The sequence below is a fragment of the Maniola hyperantus genome, chromosome 8 (genome assembly GCF_902806685.2).
Source record: "Maniola hyperantus chromosome 8, iAphHyp1.2, whole genome shotgun sequence".
Lineage (NCBI taxonomy): Eukaryota > Metazoa > Arthropoda > Insecta > Lepidoptera > Nymphalidae > Maniola > Maniola hyperantus.
This window is the reverse complement of record NC_048543.1, coordinates 2,642,159-2,662,335: the sequence shown is the minus strand read 5'-3', so window position 1 is coordinate 2,662,335 and position 20,177 is coordinate 2,642,159. Positions and strand designations below refer to the sequence as shown.

General features: G+C 36.7%; 1 protein-coding gene across 3 annotated transcripts in view; it reads left to right on the top strand.

Moving 5' to 3' along the window:
- The window catches only part of LOC117984450 (kinesin-like protein CG14535), a 437,285-nt gene that overhangs the window by 363,695 nt on the left and 53,413 nt on the right, over positions 1-20,177 (top strand). For all 3 annotated transcript variants that reach the window (XM_069500257.1, XM_069500259.1, XM_069500258.1), the window contains one exon: positions 4,861-5,023. In XM_069500257.1, coding sequence (XP_069356358.1) covers positions 4,861-5,023 — 163 coding nt within the window. The remainder of the gene's footprint in view (positions 1-4,860; positions 5,024-20,177) is intronic.

Sequence of the window (20,177 nt, the reverse complement as noted above, 5' to 3'; positions counted from 1 at the left end):
GGAGGGGTATTTTTGTCATTTCAGAATCCAAAAACAACAACAGAACTTCAATATGCACCGAGCGCCAAATCATATACGAAAACAAAAATTCTTTGAATCAAGTTCCAATTTGCCAAGAGATCAGTCTCAATATGACCCTGTCAGCTTAATTGACGAATGCCCAAGTTCGGATGGCCTCTTCGCCAGATTTCTCGAAGGATCTATCAATCGTGTGTCAATTACTCCCCGACTTTAGCTGAAGTTTGTACAAGTCAGTGACCCTTAGCCTTAAGACATTTATATTTCAGAATATGAACTCAGTATATCCGTGTTTGCAGAATCGACTAGTGAAAGAGTCCATTTTGGGAAACGATCATCTCTAAATTGTTTATGTTTCGTGCCTCTGTAAGACTGATATAAAATTATAATCTGTTTCTCAGACAAACAATGGTGTCGACTGTAGACAGCAATCTCTAAAGTTTGTAAGTTTGTTTCTAGGAGGTAATCTCTGGAACTACTGAAACGATTTTGAAAATTCTTTCACCAGTACAAAGCTACGTTATTCCTAAATGACATAAAAATATAGGCTATATTTTATTTTCAAAAAAAATTGAGATCGTGGGTGGGTTGCTAGTGTCCAATAAAGCACACAAAACAACCATAACAGTGAAGATGTACCAAAACGACACGGAAAAATACGAAACGGACTCAATTACATTGCAAAAGTTCATTGAAAACGGAAACCCGTAGCTTCCTGTCGCCTTAACCCCCCCAAGAATTCGAAGTCGAAATAAATGGACACTACGTGATGTCCCGAACCTTTTTTACATTTTTCAAAAATTCGCTCCGCGTCAATACCGCGGCATAAAGGGCCTGCAGCTGATAGATGGTTTTTACGTGACTCCTGGCGACGATCCGTATTTTATTTTAAGGTTACACTTCTGATGCTGTTCTCCATACGAACGTATCACGCCTATTATTCTATTATTTGTTGTTCTAGTTCTAAAACTTTTTCTTTCTTTCTCTCTGTGTTGTAACAATTTTCTGGTAAGTACAAAACAACTAAGACAGATATTGATTTATTTCTTATATTTTTATCTATGCCCCAAAACATAAAAACTGTATTAAAACTGACTTACAAAATAAATATAATTCGATTGAATGACATTATTTCTCTATTTAAAGCAAATTTTCACTCTGTTCTTGCGGAAATAAACCATCTAAGAAACTAGAAAATTTCAAAACTATTAGCTTTATGGAAAACTTTATTCAATAATAATTTCAAATGTTTTAAGTTTATACTAGCTTATGCTCGCGACTTCGTCCGCGTGGACTACACAAATTTCGAACCCCTATTTCACCGCCTTAAGGGTGGAATTTTCAAAAATCCTTTCTTATCGGATGCCTACATCATAATAGCTATCTGCATGCCAAATTTCACCCCGATCCGTCCAGTAGTTTGAGCTGTGCGTTGATAGATCAGTCAGTCAGTCAGTCATTCAGTCAGTCACCTTTTCCTTTTATATATAGGTATAGAATAAAATAATAATTAATTTACCAAACATTAACGTAATACCAAACGTTGATTAAGGTTCACACATCAAGCATCTCGCTTTTGAGTAAGTATGTTCCGTCCGTAAAATTATGTTGATGGCAATAGGATGCTTTCACACTCATGAAGCGACCATGGAGAGCACTCTTAATGCTTCCCGTTCCGTTCGAGGCTTAAAATTGAAAATTCTCTCAGTATATTGGAATAGTGACACTCGTGTACGCTGGTGCTATATCCGGTTGAATGTTAAGTAGCTATCAGTTCTGCTGGAGAATATCGATTTGAAAAATTGTTTTTCATTTTGCAGAAGGGATATATTTTTGCAGAGTCATGAACTACCCCAGAAGTGCATGAAATATGAACGCTTCTTCTTTTTCTTCTCGATTTTATAGTGTCTTCGTGATATGACCGTCGTATACGCATATCCGCTATTTGACAGTCAAATCAGTAACTTTTTATCAAACGTTAGAGCGAGCGCTTAGTATTCGAGATTCTATGAAATACCGGTATGTGACGTCACAATCATTTGACGTGCTTTTTTAGTTTAATCGATAATTTAAAATGGTTGTCACAAATAAAATTAACAAAGGATGCGGATTTTACGTATTTTGGACCCACAAATCACAAATTCACAGTTTTTGGATTTATTCCTTTACTTGTGCTATAAGACCTACATACGTGCCAAATTACATGATTCGAGGGCAATGGGAAGTACTTACCCTGTAGGTTTACTTGACAGACAGAAAGACAACAAAGCGATCCTATAAGTGTTCCTTTTTTCCTTTTGAGGTACGGAACCCTAACAAAGACACAATGCCAGCGACCTTCGTAGTAAGCCCAGCTATCGATACAGAGTAAATCAATGGGCACAAGGCCCTTATCGGGCACACACGAGACACGAAGGGCTTTCTGCCACCAGTCGAGAGTTATCTAAACATTCCCCTATAAGAATGTTAATAGTCCCAAACAATGAACTGGGGGCGGCACGCGATCGTGGCACGCTATGACACGGTGTTTGTCCAATGCCGCCTTCACCTGTGCGTTCAACAACTTATTAGTTTTGGTGGCAAAGCCATAACATGCGAGTTCCTAGACTAGGTATTAAGTTCATTTTCCTAATTATAATCATTATCATCATTATCGCCTCTCCTCTCAGAGTAAGAAGGGGTTTGGCCATAGTCTACCACGCTGGTCATGTGCGGATTGGTAGACTTCACACACCTTTGAGAACATTATGGAGAACTCTCAGGCATTTTTTTAAATTTTTTAATTTTTATGCAGGTTTCCTCACAATGTTTTCGTTCACCGTTAAAGCAAATGATATTTGATTACTTAAAACGCAACCTAACTCCGAAAATTTAGAGGTGCGTGCCCGGGATCGAACCCCGACCTCCGAATAGAAGGCGGACGTCCTAACCACTAGGCTATCACAGCTTCCTTATTTTCCTTCTTATTCTTGTTCCTTATTTTCCTAATAATGACATTGAAAAAGTTACAAGCAGAGAAACAGACAGACAGAGTTACTTTTGCATTTATCCTCCATTCTAATATTATAATGCGAAAGTGTGTCTGTCTATCTGTTTGTCCGTCCGTCTGTCTGTCTGCTAGCTTTTCACAACCCATCCGTTAAACCGACGTTATTGGGTCCAGAGATAGCTTGCATCCCGGGGAAGGACATAGACTAGTTTTTGGTGGTTCTAATAAAATAAAATAAATCTGAGTAGAAGAAAAACATGACGATATAAGTATCTAGGCAACAACAATGAATCAATCACTGGTTGCTTCTGTAAAAATAAAAGCTAGCTACAAACTAGACACAAATAAATAATTATTTTAACAACCGTACTCAGAGTCGCTTAATCGTTACTTAAGTTTAGTTAAAACGAGACAGAGCCTATATCTGTCACATAAATCTGTCTCGTTTTAACTCAATTTTAAGTAACGATTAGCGACTCTGAGTACGGCGGTAAGTCCAGTAGGTAATCATTAATCAAAAGTAGTTTTTTTAATTTTTCGTTTCCATAATTTAAAATTGCATGGTTGGATACGATTCAAGATTAATTTATATTACAAGTATAAATGACTGTTAGTGTAAGGTAATTCATCAAATTTAATTATGCCAAAATAGAAAGAAAAGCGGTCAGGTGCGATCCGGACTCGCATACGAGGGGTCTCGTACCATCGTTCAAGATAATTATAACACTTTCCTTTTTTTTGAGGGTTCCGTACCTCAAAAGGAAAAACGGAACACTTATAGGATCACTTTGTTGTCTGTCTGTCTTACTGTCTGTCTGTCTGTCCGTCTGTGTGTCAAGAAACCTACAGGGTACTTCCCGTTGACCTAGAATCATGAAATTTGGCAGGTAGGTAGATCTTATAGCTGAAATTTGGGGAAAAATCTGAAAACCGTGAATTTAGGGTTAGATCACACAAAAAAAATTAAATTGTGGTCATGAACTAATAATTAGTATTTTCAACTTTCGGAGTGAGTGACTATATCAAGTGGGGTATCATATAAAAGGTCTTCACCTGTACATTCTAAAACAGATTTTTATTTATTTTTATGCATCATAGTTTTTGAATTATCGTGCAAAATGTCGACAAAATACGACTGTAGTACGGAACCCTCATTGCGCGAGCCTGACTCGCACTTGACCGGTTTTTTTATAGGTACAAGTTAGCCCTTGACAACGATCTCACCTGGTAGTAAAGTGATGATGCAGTCTAAGATGGAAGCGGAATAATATGGGGTTTGCCATCTTGGTTTTAAATATTTGTTGTTATACTAATATTATATTTTATATTACTTATATTATCCGTATTATACTCCGGGTACGGAACCCTAAAAACATAGGTGAATGTTCATACACCTGAGTGGCGTGCCATTTTCCATTAATACTGTTAACAGAAATATTTCACCAGTTACATAGGCTTTTGCCCGTCGGTAAATAAATTTCAAAGTTAACTTTGAAGTCATCTGATTAGCCTAATGGGACCGTTAATTTGATTTGCTATAATAACCACAAAAAGGAAAAATTAATTTCACTTGGGTACGGAAAATTTTACTTTTGCTTCCTCAAAGTAGTTTCCTCAATGTTCTTAATAGGTATTTAAACTTTAATCTAACAAATACTTTGGTTTTCTGATTATTTAAAAATACATTGGGTTTTAATAAACCTGCCATACCTACCCCTTCTAAGCTAGCCCCTTATCATCTTAAACTTAATTTAAAAAACTTAAATTAAAAAAAAACGCTGAGCAGACTTTCTCTGCATCGCAAAACCACAAGTTATAAACTTAAACACTTAAACTAAAATTCTTTGTTTCAGAACAACAAAATGCAGCAGTGGCTCTCCACACCGGGAGCGCAGAAGACGCGAGGAGGAGTCCAATTCTTCAGGGTTCAACGCCGCCCTGCACCGCATGCCGCCGCCTCCACCACCCGCCTTGCTGCGGCGACTTGGAGTCAAAGAACCTACTGGTGTCGGCAAGGTTTGTAGAGCTTGACTGCGTAAATCGGATGCTCAAGATTTCTATACAATTTCTGAGAAATTTCCTACATTTTGCTGCCCACTTTGCCCGGCAAAGTTGATTCAATTCAATTCAATTCAAGTTTCTTTATTGCGAATATGGGTAAACAGTGGAGATATTACAAAAACAAAAAGGTACAGCCAAATTCTGCCTATTAGAATGCAACATGTTATGGTATAGCTAACTCGATTAATGATTACTTTGTAGAGAAGTTTTAGTTTTATTTTAATTTTGATATTTTGTAATACCTACTACCTATTATTTAAATTTGTTTTTTTTTTGTGACTAGGTACCTATTTAATGTGACTAATTTTATCAAAATTATGTATTTGTCTTTTCTAACAATAGTTTTTTCAATTTTATCTTAATAAAGGAAGTTCTCGCGTCTCAACTCTCAATTATATAGTTTACAACAAAAGTAGGAAAGCGGACCCCACCTAGGCGGGAAAACGCTAAGTCGAAGAAGAAACAAAGAAACTATAAAACCCATAGAACAACAATTAGCGACCATCCGGTAGCGCTTAAGAATTAAGTGTCGCTTAAAATAAATTCGAGCCATAATTCGTGCTAATGTGAAGACGGAACGGAGCCGAGTCACGAGCACATCGATGGATAAGGCCGATTGTGGGCTAACTTACGATTATCTAAAGCTACCTACTAGCTAGGTTCGTGCTAAGAAAAACTATGTATACCTTCGTTGTCTGCCTTCTAAGTTCTAAACTTCTAATTTCTAAAAAATAGATACTTACCCCTTACTTCTATAAAATGTCGAAAGAATTATTTTATATTAAGCATGACTCTATAGTCTATACACACAGACATGTCTCACATCCGGCTTTAGTCACGTGTTTAGTCGACGTTAGCCCGACTAGTTTCGAACCCATCCGGGGACCTTTTCGAGGTCGCGGTTAAGATCTCAGTCTCAACCGCGACGCGTACGCGATCTGAGTCTCTATGAAAAAAAAACCGGCCAAGTGCAAGTCAGCCTCGCGCACTGAGGGTTCCGTACTACAGTCGTATTTTTTCGACATTTTGCATGATAATTCAAAACTATGATGCATAAAAATAAATAAAAATGTGATTTAGAATGCACAGGTGAAGACCTTTCATATGATACCCCACTTGATGTAGTTATCTTACTTGGAAAATTGAAAATACTAATTATTAGTTCATGACCACAATTTAATTTTTTTTGTGTGATGTAACCACAAATTCACGGTTTTCAGATTTTTCGAAACCCTAAAAGGAACCCAGATGGGTTCGAAACTAGTCGTGCTAACGTCGACTAAACACGTGAGTAAAACCGGGTGTGAGACATGTATAATGTAAATCACTCACGATCGTTTAAACGCTAAAATATACACACATACCTAGTTCGAAGAACCGATAGACGTTGAAGTCCCAAGGTGCTGGAATGTTGATCTCGTTTCGCACAGAACAGCGCAGAGCGTTGCGTTTGGTGACAAGACCGTAGCGTCTGGAGGTCCCTACAAGAGGGCTATGAATGTCTAACAAAGGATGACGACATATAAGGTCATCAGTTGCACATGGGCACCGATTCCGTTGTCTTTCTCTAAACTAAATTTAGAGTATCTGCATCCTTTTCTTTTTAACAATGCTAGAAAGGGACAGAACATGAACTTTAAATTTAAAGACTCTAAATTTTAGTGCACGCTACAAGTTTAAACTGTAGGCTCGCGACTGTGCGCTAAAATCACGGGTTTTACATCTAAAAATAAAATTCAAAACTGTCAAACTGCGTCTGTCCTTTTCATATTACATTAGTAAGAAGAGTATACGAATACTCTAAAATTAGGTTGTGCTCAGAATCAGTACCACTACGCGTTTAAGGTAGGATTATCTTCAAAAGGTAAAGGCCACCAAATAAGGCAGCGAGTGCTGCAAGTCGTGGCGACGTTGACGCGATTAATTAGATATTTTTCTAGTTAGCTGAAGAGACACGAAACAGGGAGTTTTGGAGAAATCAGAGGAAGGCTTTTGTGGCAGTCAGTGACTGGCTCACTGACTGACTGACTGATTTATGTAACTACTGGACGAATCGGACTGAAATTTGGCATGCAGATAGCTATTATGACGTAGGCATCCGCTAAGATGAAATTTTTGAAAATTTAACTCCTAAGGGGGTGAAATAGGGGGTTGAAATTTGTGTAGTCCACGCGGACGAAGTCGCAAGCATAAGCTAGTGGAGATATAACTTAATGCCAGATTTATTTCGCAATATAACTGAGCTGAGTCTACCTATAGTTTAATAGCTAAGCTTTAAAAGTTTAGATAGCTTGTCTCTCACTGGAGTGCAGTCCGCAAGGAGCATGGAGCTCACTAATTGGTAGCGTTTAATGAGACAACTGATGATCCAGCACTAATGAGGGTCTTTAGCGATGGAGCAGAGATATTACTCTTTTATTAGCTCGGACTTAAAGAAATAAAGACTGCATTTGATGAGATTCGAGATAAATACAATTGTTTCTAAAATAGCTGACGTCCGCGTGGAATTAGGTTTTCTAAACATCGCGTAGGAGCTCTTTGATTTTCCGGGATAAAAAGTCTATGCCACTCTCCAGGTCTTTATCTATACCTATGCAAAAAATCACGTCAATCCGTTGCACTGTTGCGCCGTGATTGAAGGACAAACCAACAAACAAAGACACTTTCGCATTTATAATAAGGTTACTGATGGCGAGGTATTTTAATGTTTCCTTTATGATTTTGTTAGAAGACTCTTAAATAACCACTTCATAAGGTACTAACTCATAATTTAATTACTAACCTACTAACTCCCGCACAAAATTCAGTAGACATAATGTAAATAAGTGACCACTTGAAAGGCGTATGTACTGACTAGGAATAAGTAGCTAAGTTAAAAACCGACTTCCAAAACCATAACAAAGTAAAAAATTACTTTTGTTTCCATTCGCGTACATAAGCTCTCATACAAAACAAAAAGGAACGTATTGTCACGGACTCGGATCGGATGAGTGCGTAACCGCCGTTATTCTTTCTACATTATAAATCGGTACCTAATAATCAGATTTCAGAAGTTAAAAACATATTACCTGTTGCTTGTAAAATAAAGTAGGTTGGCACGAATATTATCGAAGAAGGCAACAAAGCGGAAAATCCGTTTTCCGCATTACCGAGCCCGCAGGCTCCAAATAGATGAACTTTTACTCCTCTTCCAATAACCAAGACGGCTTGCGCAAATTAGAAAACGATCTGATTTGAACTTTTCACACGGAATCCGAGCGATGTAAGTACCCACCTAGTCAAAGATCAAGAGTATTACGTGCCTACGTTAATTTTTTAAACGTTCCGTACATGAAGGGTGCCAACGGGACCCTATCACTAAGCCTCCGCTGTCCGTCTGTCCTCGGAAAGCGTAATAGCTATACAGTTAAAATTTTCAGTGTGTATTTCAATTTCCATTTATGCATTTCCATAAACTATGTACAAGGTAGGATTATGGATACCCAGTTGGGTGTCGCAATTTGGTCTGAACAGTAGACCTTACATAGATTTCTATCCGATAGATTTCTATTGACGGTATAGCAACAAATAATAAAAAATCGGCCAAGTGCGAGTCAGACTCGCGCACCATGGATTCCGTAGGTACTACAGTCATATTTTTTGAAATTTTGCACGATAAATCAAAACCTAATATGCATAAAAATAAATCAAAATCTGTTTTAGAATGTACAGGACGTAAGGCCCTTTCATATGACATCCCACTTGATTTAGTAATCTTATTTTGAAAGTTCAAAATACTAATTATTTGTTCATGAACACATTTTAATTTTTATTAATGATGTAACCACAAATTCACGGATTTATTCTTTGACTTGCTGCTTTGAATTGACTCGTGTGCAATGATCTTGTGTGCGAATCCGACTCTTACTTGACCGATTTTTCAAATCCGTTTTTCATCAGTATAAGTGACCAATCAAACCTTAACAAGCAATTGCCAAAAATAAGGCTCAGAAAGAAACGATAACTCAGTTAGGAGTGAATTTAATCACCAACTCGACGTCTGTCCGTGAACCGAATTTGAAATGAGACAATTTCGGCCATTAATTGGACCCAGCTCGACCCAAATTGGACAATGAGAAGCGAAATCATTTTGCTTACGTAAATTGGAGTTGGTCCCCATCGTATTTCTGCACAGCTGAGGGTCGTGACCTCCTTCATAGATAGTACGATCATAGTATAGAGACACAGCAGTCCAACGCCTTTAAGCTTGTAAAAAATCATGATAACTACAACCTTTCAAATAATGGTGTATACTATGGTAATAGGGTATTATCTTATTGTAACTTTTGTGATTTAAAAAGAGCAACCGCTAAGTTTCTTGTCGGCTCTTCTCAGTAGATTCTACATTCCGAACCAGTGGTAGAGTCATAGACGTAGTACTCTCTAGTAGTAGTCTTTCTTTACAAAGTACAAACACCACTAACTCATAGCCTTAGCCAAAATGTCACCCATAAATAAAAATCCTCTTTAATACCCTTAAACGGAATACATTTCTAATCTTCATTTCTATTTCAGACCAACGCGGTATAGACCCACGCGAATGGCTAAAAAGTGGTATAAAAAATGTAGCGCAAGGCCGTAACGGCGCGAAATTTGCAATTCAGGAAATAATCTATGGCGACGATAAGGCCGTAGAACGCGGCCGCAAAAACATAGCCACGTGGAGGCTTAAGATAACAGGATTTTGGTGAACGTTCAGTAAAGTCACAACTACGATTTGACTGCTCTTAATGACTTTTCTATGCCTTTACTTTTCAGTACTCTATCTCTAAATATGTAGCGAGAAGAAGCTTAGTGCAACTTTTATGATGTGCTTTAAAAAGGTCCTTTGAGCTGAATTTTACTGAACAAGAAGCCCAAGCATAATCACTTCAGTAAGACACATCTGTCTTCCGGCTTTTTGCGCTTTGTCGATAAATAAAGCAGGTAGGTATACTTATCTGTATTTGTCTGTCTGCTAGCTTTTTACGGTTCATCCGTTTAACCGATTTTGATGGAAGGTACGGAGATGTTACTTTTGGTCGCGGAAAATCAAAGAGTTCCCACAGAACTTTCAAAAAACCTGAATCCACGTTTTCGAGTTTGCGGCTATCATCCACTTGGATTTGCATCCTGGGCACAGATATAGGTTACTTTTCATACCAGAACATCAAAGAATTCCCACTTGTGGGCGTCATCTATTAAATTATAAAATCTAATATCTACTGAAGAAAGAAAGGTCCCCTTTGAGCACATTTAAAATAAACTGCAACACAAAACAACACTTAAACTAGAATCCAAAGCGCCTTTTGCTGTCAATTTGTACCGACCAATGAGATCTTGGACGTCGCCCACGGGATTAAACTTCTTATTGATTCGACCCTTTTTTATTTAGATTGGCCCAAGGCGTAAGTGAGAGAGATTAGGAAGGAGTAAACAAAGTCAGGCGGCGCAAGACCGTGGCGTGTGGAAGTCGTTACAAGAGACCTATGTCCAGCAATAGATCTATCGATTGATGATGATGAAACAAATGTGATCTTCAAGCATTTAGTTCTAAATTCAAATTTTTTTTTAACGCAGGCTCAAATGCAATTTATGACTCTACCGTCGGTTTTACTGTTTGAGTATTAGCTCTATATTGTTTTATGTTTAACGTATTGATGATCTTTTATTGCTACAAGTGCTACAACCATTTTCTCAAATGGAAATTGTATCCGTATACCTAGTGCAAATTGTTTGAGTACATTTTATAGTAGGTGTCTTTAGAATGTATGGGAGAAAAAAAACATGAGTGGCTAGTGGATTCCTTTTATACAACTTACATACAAGTCAAATTTTGTTCAAGTTTATTTTACTATCAATTATTTTGCCATGATGAAACAGTTACTTACCTAAGTACCAATATTTCTCTTAGGCTTGTGTCAGTGATCAAAACCCAGAACTTTCTAGATCTACCCCGTAATCCATTGAACTACTGTGGCTTTAGTTTTGAAATTGCACATTTTTATTGACTCTTTATATTTAAAGTTTAAAAAAAAACTGTTCTTTCGTCGCTATTTCTTGTAACTTGGACTCTGCTTGCGTACTAGTACAGATGATTTATATACAGTAGAGGGTCTGCGTTATTGATACGGATTACAAGCCTACATCTTTCTTTCCTCTTTGATGTGCACGTGCGCGGGGCAAACGTATCAATTTGCCTTGTTTTCGATGTTCTTTGCAGCATTTTGGCAGCAAAAACGTAGAGAATACGTAATTTAAAATCATCAGGTAAGATATTCAGCTATTCGGGGGATTGGAGCACGTACCTCTAACTTTTCAAAAGTTATGTGTGTTTTAAATCTAAATATATATAAAAGGAAAAGGTGACTGACTGACTGACTGACTGACTGACTGACTGACTGATCTATCAACGCATAGCTCAATCTACTGGACGGATCGGGCTGAAATTTGGCATGCAGATAGCTATTATGACGTAAACATCCGCTAAGGATCTTTGAAAATTCAACCCCTAATGGGTGAAATAGGGATTTGAAATTTGTGTAGTCCATGCGGATGAAGTCGTGGGCAATAATATCTAGTAATAAAATAAGTATCACTCGCTTTAACGGTGAAGGAACATCTTGAGGAAACCTGCATGCCTGAAAGTTTAACTAAAAACTAAAGCAAAAAATCACGTCAATCCGTTGCTCCGTCGCGGCGTGAAGGGCAAACCAACAAACAGACATAATTTAGCATTTTTATTAAGGATATAAGTGATAATAACTGATATAAAAAAGTTATGGTAAATATGAGTATCACCGCCACTGTTCATGATAGGTCGCAGGGAGCCGCTGGATTCAGGCGACGCAAGACCTTGGCGTGTGGAAGTCCCCACAAGAGACCTATGTCCAGCAGTTGACGTCTATCGGTTGATGATGATGATGATGATCATGCTCTAGATAGGTCGTGAAAAGGTCGTGAAGGTTTTATTAATAAATTCATATCTTTCTCGAGAGTACTCGAACTCTACCGGGTATCCAATAAATGGAAATATTCGGCTTGTCCGGCCAATACACATTCCGCATAACCCAAATAATATAATAACAACGTGGAATGATAATAAAATAGCTAGATAGGTACCCCAATATTATCATCAAAATGTTATGATATTGATAATGTTCTGCTTTATTATATCACCTTAGTATTAATATTTTACTAACCCATTGTTAGGTTCTTGTTATCTTTACAAAATTTAATAAAATACAAGGGCATTAAGACAAGGCTTTCTTTTGCAGAGTAAAACTTAACAATTGGGTATTTGCCTACTTTTGAATTTGATAAATATTATTACTTTATTATAAACTAGGATAAAAATAATGACGTACGCTGAAAAAAGTATCAAAATCCAACAAAGATTTACAAAGTTACAGGCATTTTAATTTTGGCGTGGGAGGGCCTTCTATCCCTTTCTCGCAAAACGAAAATTTGTATGAAACCGCACGCAGCTACACATTAGTAGGTGTGACGTCAAACTGCTGTATCGCTATCTCTGTCTAATCAGAAATATTTAAATGCTTATAACTTTTTTGTTATTTGATCGATTTAATGAGTTTTTTCAGTTTACGTCATTATTTTTATTCTAGTTTATAATAAAGTAATAAAAAAATTGGAGTCAAATACCCAATTGTTGCAAATAATCATCATCATCATGATCAACCCATCGCCGGCTCACTACAGACCACGGGTCTCCACTCAGAGTGAGAAGGGTTTTGGCCATAGTCTACCACGCAGGCCATGTGCGGATTGGTAGACTTCACACACCTTTGAAAACATTATGGAGAACTCTCAGGCATGCAGTTTCCCTCACAATGTTTTCCTTTACCGTTAAAGCAAGTGATGTTTAATTCTGCAAGTTTAGTTCTACAGTTTAGTTTAGCTCTACAGCGGGCGGCAGCAGTGAATATGAACGTAACTGAGCTAATGAAGCCTCTCTAAAGTTTGCCACTAACCCGTTGTTGGGTTCATTTTATTTGCATTTATCTTTACAAAACTTAATTAAATAAGAGGAAAAATTTAATTAATAGGGTATAAATTTAGTACGATAGTAATAAATAGACGGTTTGAAAACCTCGCAATTAGACAATGCTTTCTTTTGCAGAATAAAACTTAACAATTATTGCAAGTTGCAAAAATCGTTATTTATATGTACGTTAAAGCAAGTTTAGCTCTAAAACGGGCGGGAGCAGTGAATGTCCATTTTATTTGCATTTATCTTTACAAAACTTAATTAAATAAGGAAAAATTTAATTAATAGGGTATAAATTTAGTACGATAGTAATAAATAGACGGTTTGAAAACCTCGCATTAAGACAATGCTTTCTTTTGCAGAATAAAACTTAACAATTGTTGCAGTTGCAAGAATCGTTATTTATATGTACGTTAAAGCAAGTTTAGCTCTAAAACGGGCGGGAGCAGTGAATGTCCATATTATTTGCATTTATCTTTACAAAACTTAATGAAATAAGAGGAAAAATTTAATTAATAGGGTATCAATTTGGTGGCAATAGTAATAAACAGACGTTTTAAAGAGGCTTTCTTTTGCAGAATAAAACTTAACAACTGTTGCAAGTTGCAAGAATCTTTATTTATATGTAAGTTTAGTGCAAGTTTAGCTCTAAAGCGGGCGGTAGCAGTGAGTATGAACGTAACTGAGCTAATAAAGCCTGTCCAAAGTTTGCCACTAACCCGTTGTTGGCGTTTTTATCAAATTACCCGCACTTGGCGGACCGCCAGCGTAGCTTCGCGCTCGAAATATTTAACAATGAACTTTTATTTATTATTTTTAACGCATGTTTTATATTTAAACAGTGTCTATTATCGTAGTATTAAGTTTGTTTTATCTATGTTTCTGCGTCGCTTTGCAATCTGCCTTACTGATGCTTTAGGACTAAAATATATAAATGGGGTTTTAACAGACAAGTTTAGTGTACTTATTTATATTTATATTTTTCCATATTGTTGAGTGCCAATTAGGTACTCAATTAATTATATTACGATCAAGCCTAATGTATAACTAATAAGTAATTTAATTTTAACCTAAACTTATTTATATAAGTAAAAAAGTTTTTAGTTGATCAGATGATTGGATTAACCTAGTCCCCAGTCACTTAAACATTTCAGAAGACTTTGAAAATTTCAACAGTTTTTGTCTTGTAGTGGGTTACCATGAAGTTCAATTATAGTAAAGTATGCACTCACTTTTCGACCATCCTTTAAGTATGATTAAATTATTTCCTTAACTTTGTATCTCAAAAATATCATAACTTATGTCACGGAAAAGACTGTTAACTTTTATTTTTGAATACTCAAAGGTTTCACTAAATTTATGAGTTTTTCTTTAGATTTTCTTCTCCCACTAATGTTTTCACAACCAATTAAAACTTCTCCGTCCGAGTGTACAAGTCATTCACTCAGCACAAACTAATGGCAGCCATTAACTTTGCTCGTTCATTCGGACTGAATTTAAACCGTCCTTTGTCAGTGCCCTTTGAAGTTTGCTTTGTAATAGTTTACTACTCTTCAATGCTGTTCTACTATAAGTACCGTGACCTAATATTTTCCCGATGTGTGAGAACTGCAGCTGCTAATTTAGCAGGTAGATAATGTACCTACAACATAGACCTGAATAGAACAAAAAGACGAAGAAAAGAAATATGCAGAAGAATAATTATTTAGGCACTCAACCGAGTTTATGTTTATACCATGCCGGATCATAATAAACCTTGTAAACAAATAAAAAACATGCGTTTAGTTACACACACACACACACACACACACCACGCTCTTTTTCCACCTTAGCGCAGCATGTTGTTTTAACCAGTTTGGTATAAGTAAGTTTAGAACACAAAATCCAGGTATAAAATTGCCAGTTTTAATTAATTCTGTGCCATTCACAAACAATGGAAATTTTAAATGGTAATTTGGTATTGTTTAGTTTCATAGTGAATTTTCAAAGTAGGTATACAAATATGTGTTGCTAAAAATTTTGGCGGTCTTTATTTTTCCAAAAAATGTCTAAGAACCTTTATACCTAATGATTTTAAAATGTTTACGTCTTAACCTTACTATAACACTAGAGAGTAAATTTCGTTTCATGAAAAATTCTTCTTCTTGTAACGAAATTTCTTCCTTACCTTATCCCACGCTACGTGGGGTTGGCACAACATGTCTTCTTCTTCCACTCATTCCTGTCATTCGTCAACGTATTATCCACTTCTTTTTCACGCATATCCTCTTTCACGCAATCCATCCATGTAAATTTCGTTATATGAAAAATAAAATAAATAAATATAAACTAATTTTTTTTGAACTCACGCTTTTCCTGTTAAGGGGGTACTTTTGTACAGTGGTACTGAACCCTTTGTGTGAGTCCGACTCGCACTTGACCGGTTTTTTTGAATGGTTGTGAATTGTGATAAGTACACAGAATTGAACGAAACTGTAAGGCTTCCTTGTTTTACTACGGAACCCTGAAAACGTATTTCGTTGTTGTCAAAGGTTAAAAAAGATAAGCATCATCAGCGATACTCGCTCAAACAAAGTAAAAAGCATAAAACAAAACGTATGAGCAGTGACAAAGTATCACAGCGCAGTTCATATGGGCTCACATCCCGCGCGAGCTCACTTAATGGCGTGGCATTTGTTGCCGAGCTATAATAACGTTTACACGTACACACGGAAACGTGGACATTCGTTACGGTGTCAATAGCATGCATTGTACATTTTTATCTTCTTTCTAAATAGATAAAACTAGCTTATACGCGCAATTTCATCCGTGTATGCTTATAGCTTAGCGCTCGAGGATAATATTCTAGCACTAGCCATCTATCAATGAAAGAATTTTCAGAATCAGATCATTATTTATTTAAGAAAATTACCTCCTACATACCGACTTGACGGTATTATAGGGGTTCATTCTTTTACTACGGTACCCTAAAAGCGCGTTTTGTTGTTTCTGTGGGTTAAAAGAGAACAATTTGATCGGCGATGCTCGCTCAAACTACGTAAAATAAAACAAAATGTATTAGCAGTGACAAAGTATCACAGCGCACTGCGCAGTTCATATGGGCTCACATCCCGCGCGAGCTCACTTAATGGCGTGGCATTAGTTGCCGAGCTATATCGTTTACTCGTACAGACGGAAACGTGGACATTCGTTACGGTGTCAATTGCATGCACTGTATATTTTTATCTTCTTTTTAGCTTTAGCAACCCAATAATTAACCAAAACTATTCATCTTTTACCTCAATATCACAGTGGAGACGAACTCAATAATCAAACAAAACTATTCATCTTTCACCTCAATATCACAGTAAAGACGAACTTAATAATCAAGCAAAACTATTCATCTTTCACCTCAATATCACAGTGGAGACGAACTCAATAATCAAACAAAACTATTCATCTTTCACCTCAATATCACAGTAAAGACGAACTTAATAATCAAACAAAACTATTCATCTTTCACCTCAATATCACAGTGGAGACGAACTCAAAAATTAAAAAAAAACTATTCATCTTTCACCTCAATATCACAGTAAAGACGAACTTAATAATCAAACAAAACTATTCACCTTTCACCTCAATATCACAGTAAAGACGAACTTAATAATCAAACAAAACTATTCATCTTTCACCTCAATATCACAGTGGAGACGAACGCAATAATCAAACAAAACTATTCATCTTTCACCTCAATATCACAGTGGAGACGAACTCAATAATCAAACAAAACTATTCATCTTTCACCTCAATATCACAGTAAAGACGAACTTAATAATCAAACAAATATTCATCTTTCACTTGAATAAATCAAAGTGGAGACGATTTGAAAATCAAAAGAGTAAAATGTAACAAAGAGAGGCAAGGTCGAAAGCCGCCCGTTAATCAATTACCCGCTCGTTTTCACTCGAATTATCGCCGGTTTCTTTTCACGTACTGTGGAGCCACTAAAACAGCGATCGAGCTATTTATTGACAAGATATTGTGTTTTAGTGTTGTTTATTTATGTGGCACCAAATAAATACTTTTTCTTTCTTTCTTTCTTTCTTTCTTTCTTTTAGTGATAGGTAATGTTTTAACTTGGATGCTAACTACGCAAGTTTTAGACAAAGAAACATACTATCTTTATTGTGGAAAAATAAAATAAAAAATTACACTTAGGTATATTGTAAGAAGTTATAACTAAAAAAATATGTACACTAATGCGTTTGTTTAAAGTTCATAAATCTTCACATCTACTTTTTAAACTAATACAACATCGCGTTTATTCGCAAAAGTAAATCGCGATAAGTGTTTCTAATAGGTACATGAACTATGTACATACACATGAAAATTTGTATGAAAATTTGGTAATCGCTGCTTTCGTGACCCAAGATCAGTTGAGCGGCTTTCCGACTCCACTCAGTATGTTTTTTATTGTAATAATCGCTTGATTGACCCCCGTTCCCACTTCTGACGGCATCCGCTCAAAAATTCATCAGTACCAATATTGAATCGTATTTTCATTTCGGCGGTGTTTTCTTTGGCGTTTATAGTAGATGCAGGTTTTTGACACATTGCATTTTACTTAATTAGATTATTTTTTTCAAGAGAAGGTTCCCATATTATATCGCGACAGCTCGAAATAGCAATCGGGGCATGAGGTGGGGGGACGCCCCGCACACCCTCACGTCACCCGTGCTGGCCCGTAACGGGTTAGCGCGAGGGCTGTGCGAGTGTGCGGGGATTTCCTCCCCGATTGCCATCTCGACCTGTCGCGGACTATATATATATATATAATGCCTACTACTTGCAGGAAAATAGAGTACCTAAATAGTAAAATTTAACTTTAACTCGGATCGCAAAGTGTACTTGGCAAACAACTCCAGAATGTAACCTAGGGTAGTGATGCGTGTACTGTTGTTGACTCATATTAGACTCGACTAATTAACTCACGAAATGGTACGAAGATATTAAAAACAATCATCATCATTATCATCATGATCAACCGATAGACGTCCACAATTGGACAAACTGGTAGATACCTATGTACTAGTAGGGATTACCTCACGCCACAGTCATGCGCCGCCTGAATCGCGTTTCATGTTGAACTATGTGCCCTGCCCATTGCCACTTCAGCTTCGTCGGCTACTCTGGTCTCACGTATGAATATATTTTACAAATTAAAAAACAATGTAGATGTATTTTACAAATTTTTCATTAAATACTTATGTATTTTTAATGAGGTCTATTTTTTTACTTAATAACTAGGTGATGCCTGTGACTTCGGCTTGGTGGACTTAAGTTTTAAAAACCTCGTGGAAACTCTTTGATTTTCCAAGATATACAGCCTATGTTATAGGTATAGGGTGGAATTTTGTAATGCCACCTAAAGGGAAAGTATTCTTTTAATACTGTAAATAAAAAAAAATACTCAAAGAAAACATTCCTTTATTTTTAATAGAAAGAAAACTGCATTCAAAGATTTTCTTAAATTCGCTTGCCACACCCGGGAATCGAACCGACTAAAATCTGTAAAAATTACAACCTGTACTTTTATTGCATAGATCGTTAGGATCAATAATAAAATTATAAGGATGAAATCTCTCTAAGAAACTTGATAAATTAAATGAAAGGAAAACCATGAGATCTGGACTTATGCATTTAATTAGTCAAGTTGAAGCTCTTTAACTCAAAGATCAATCGGTTTACTTATGTTTGTAATTAATAATAATTATAATTATTACAAAGGCATCACAAAATTCCAACCTGTATATAACAGTTCGCGACGGGATGACATGGCAATCGGGGTGGGGATGCCCCGCCTCATACCGCGATTGCTATGACGACCTGTCGCGAACTATACCTAGCCTAGACTGCCTATCTCTGCACAAAACTTAATGGCCTGAACTGATACAGTTGAAATCACGATACAATACGATACGATTACCGAAATACGAAATATGTATAATATAATTAGTCACATCACTAGTAGTAAGCTCTAGCTTCAGGTAGAGCTAAACGTCGTACTGTAGTTACCACGAACGCAAATACTTGGTGACAATTTATAGCTGCTCCCAGCTAATAAGTCAGCCAGGAAACTACAAAAACCTAAGTATGTAAGATTTAACTATTGATTTACTAGACTAAGGCGATGAAAATGTACAGAATGTACTTTTAAGCCTGGAAAACACAATACGGAATTTGACAATTACTAGTCAAATCAGTAACTTTTTATCAAACGTCAAAACGCGCACTTAGTATGCGATATTTTATGAAATACTGGAATGCGACGTCACATCATAATGACGTACTTTTTTAGTTTAATCGGTGTTTTCGTATCGCTTTGTGAAGCCAATTTAGAATAAATAATTTGGAATAATTTAGACCCGGGTCTCCATTTATAGTAGGTACCTCCTACTCAAATATTAAGTCCACAGTACTCACTATTGCGCTGGAGTTATGAGTATGATGAAATCGCTTTCTCTTAAAACTTAACCCATAAAACAAGCCCCAATATCGTTGCGGGTCTATAAGACCCGACACTAATTAATTTCAGCTGTTTGTGGCAGTAATAAGCTTATCAAACGTAGATCCACATAGACAATGGGGCCATCCGATACGAATATGAAACCAATTATCGAAATCATATCGGTGTTTTCGTATCGCTTTGTGAAGCCAATTTAGATCTAATTCTAAATTTCCAGATCACCCGTGCCGGGAATTGAACTCCGGGTCTCCATTTATAGTACCTCCTACTCATATTAAGACCACAGTACTCACTATTGCGTTGGAGTTCATCTGAGTATAATGAAATCGCTTTCTCTTAAAACTTAACCCATAAAATAAGCCCCAATATCGTTGTGGGTCTATAAGACCCGACACTAATTAATTTCAGCCGTTTGCGGCAGTAATAAGCTTATCAAACGTACATCCACGGACAATGGGGCCATCCGATACGAATATGAAACCAATTATCGAAATAATATCGCTCGTTTTGTATCGCTTTATGTGTTTAGGGGTTAGATGGAGGTTTTATGACAGGGGTCCCTAATTACTTGGCTTTTG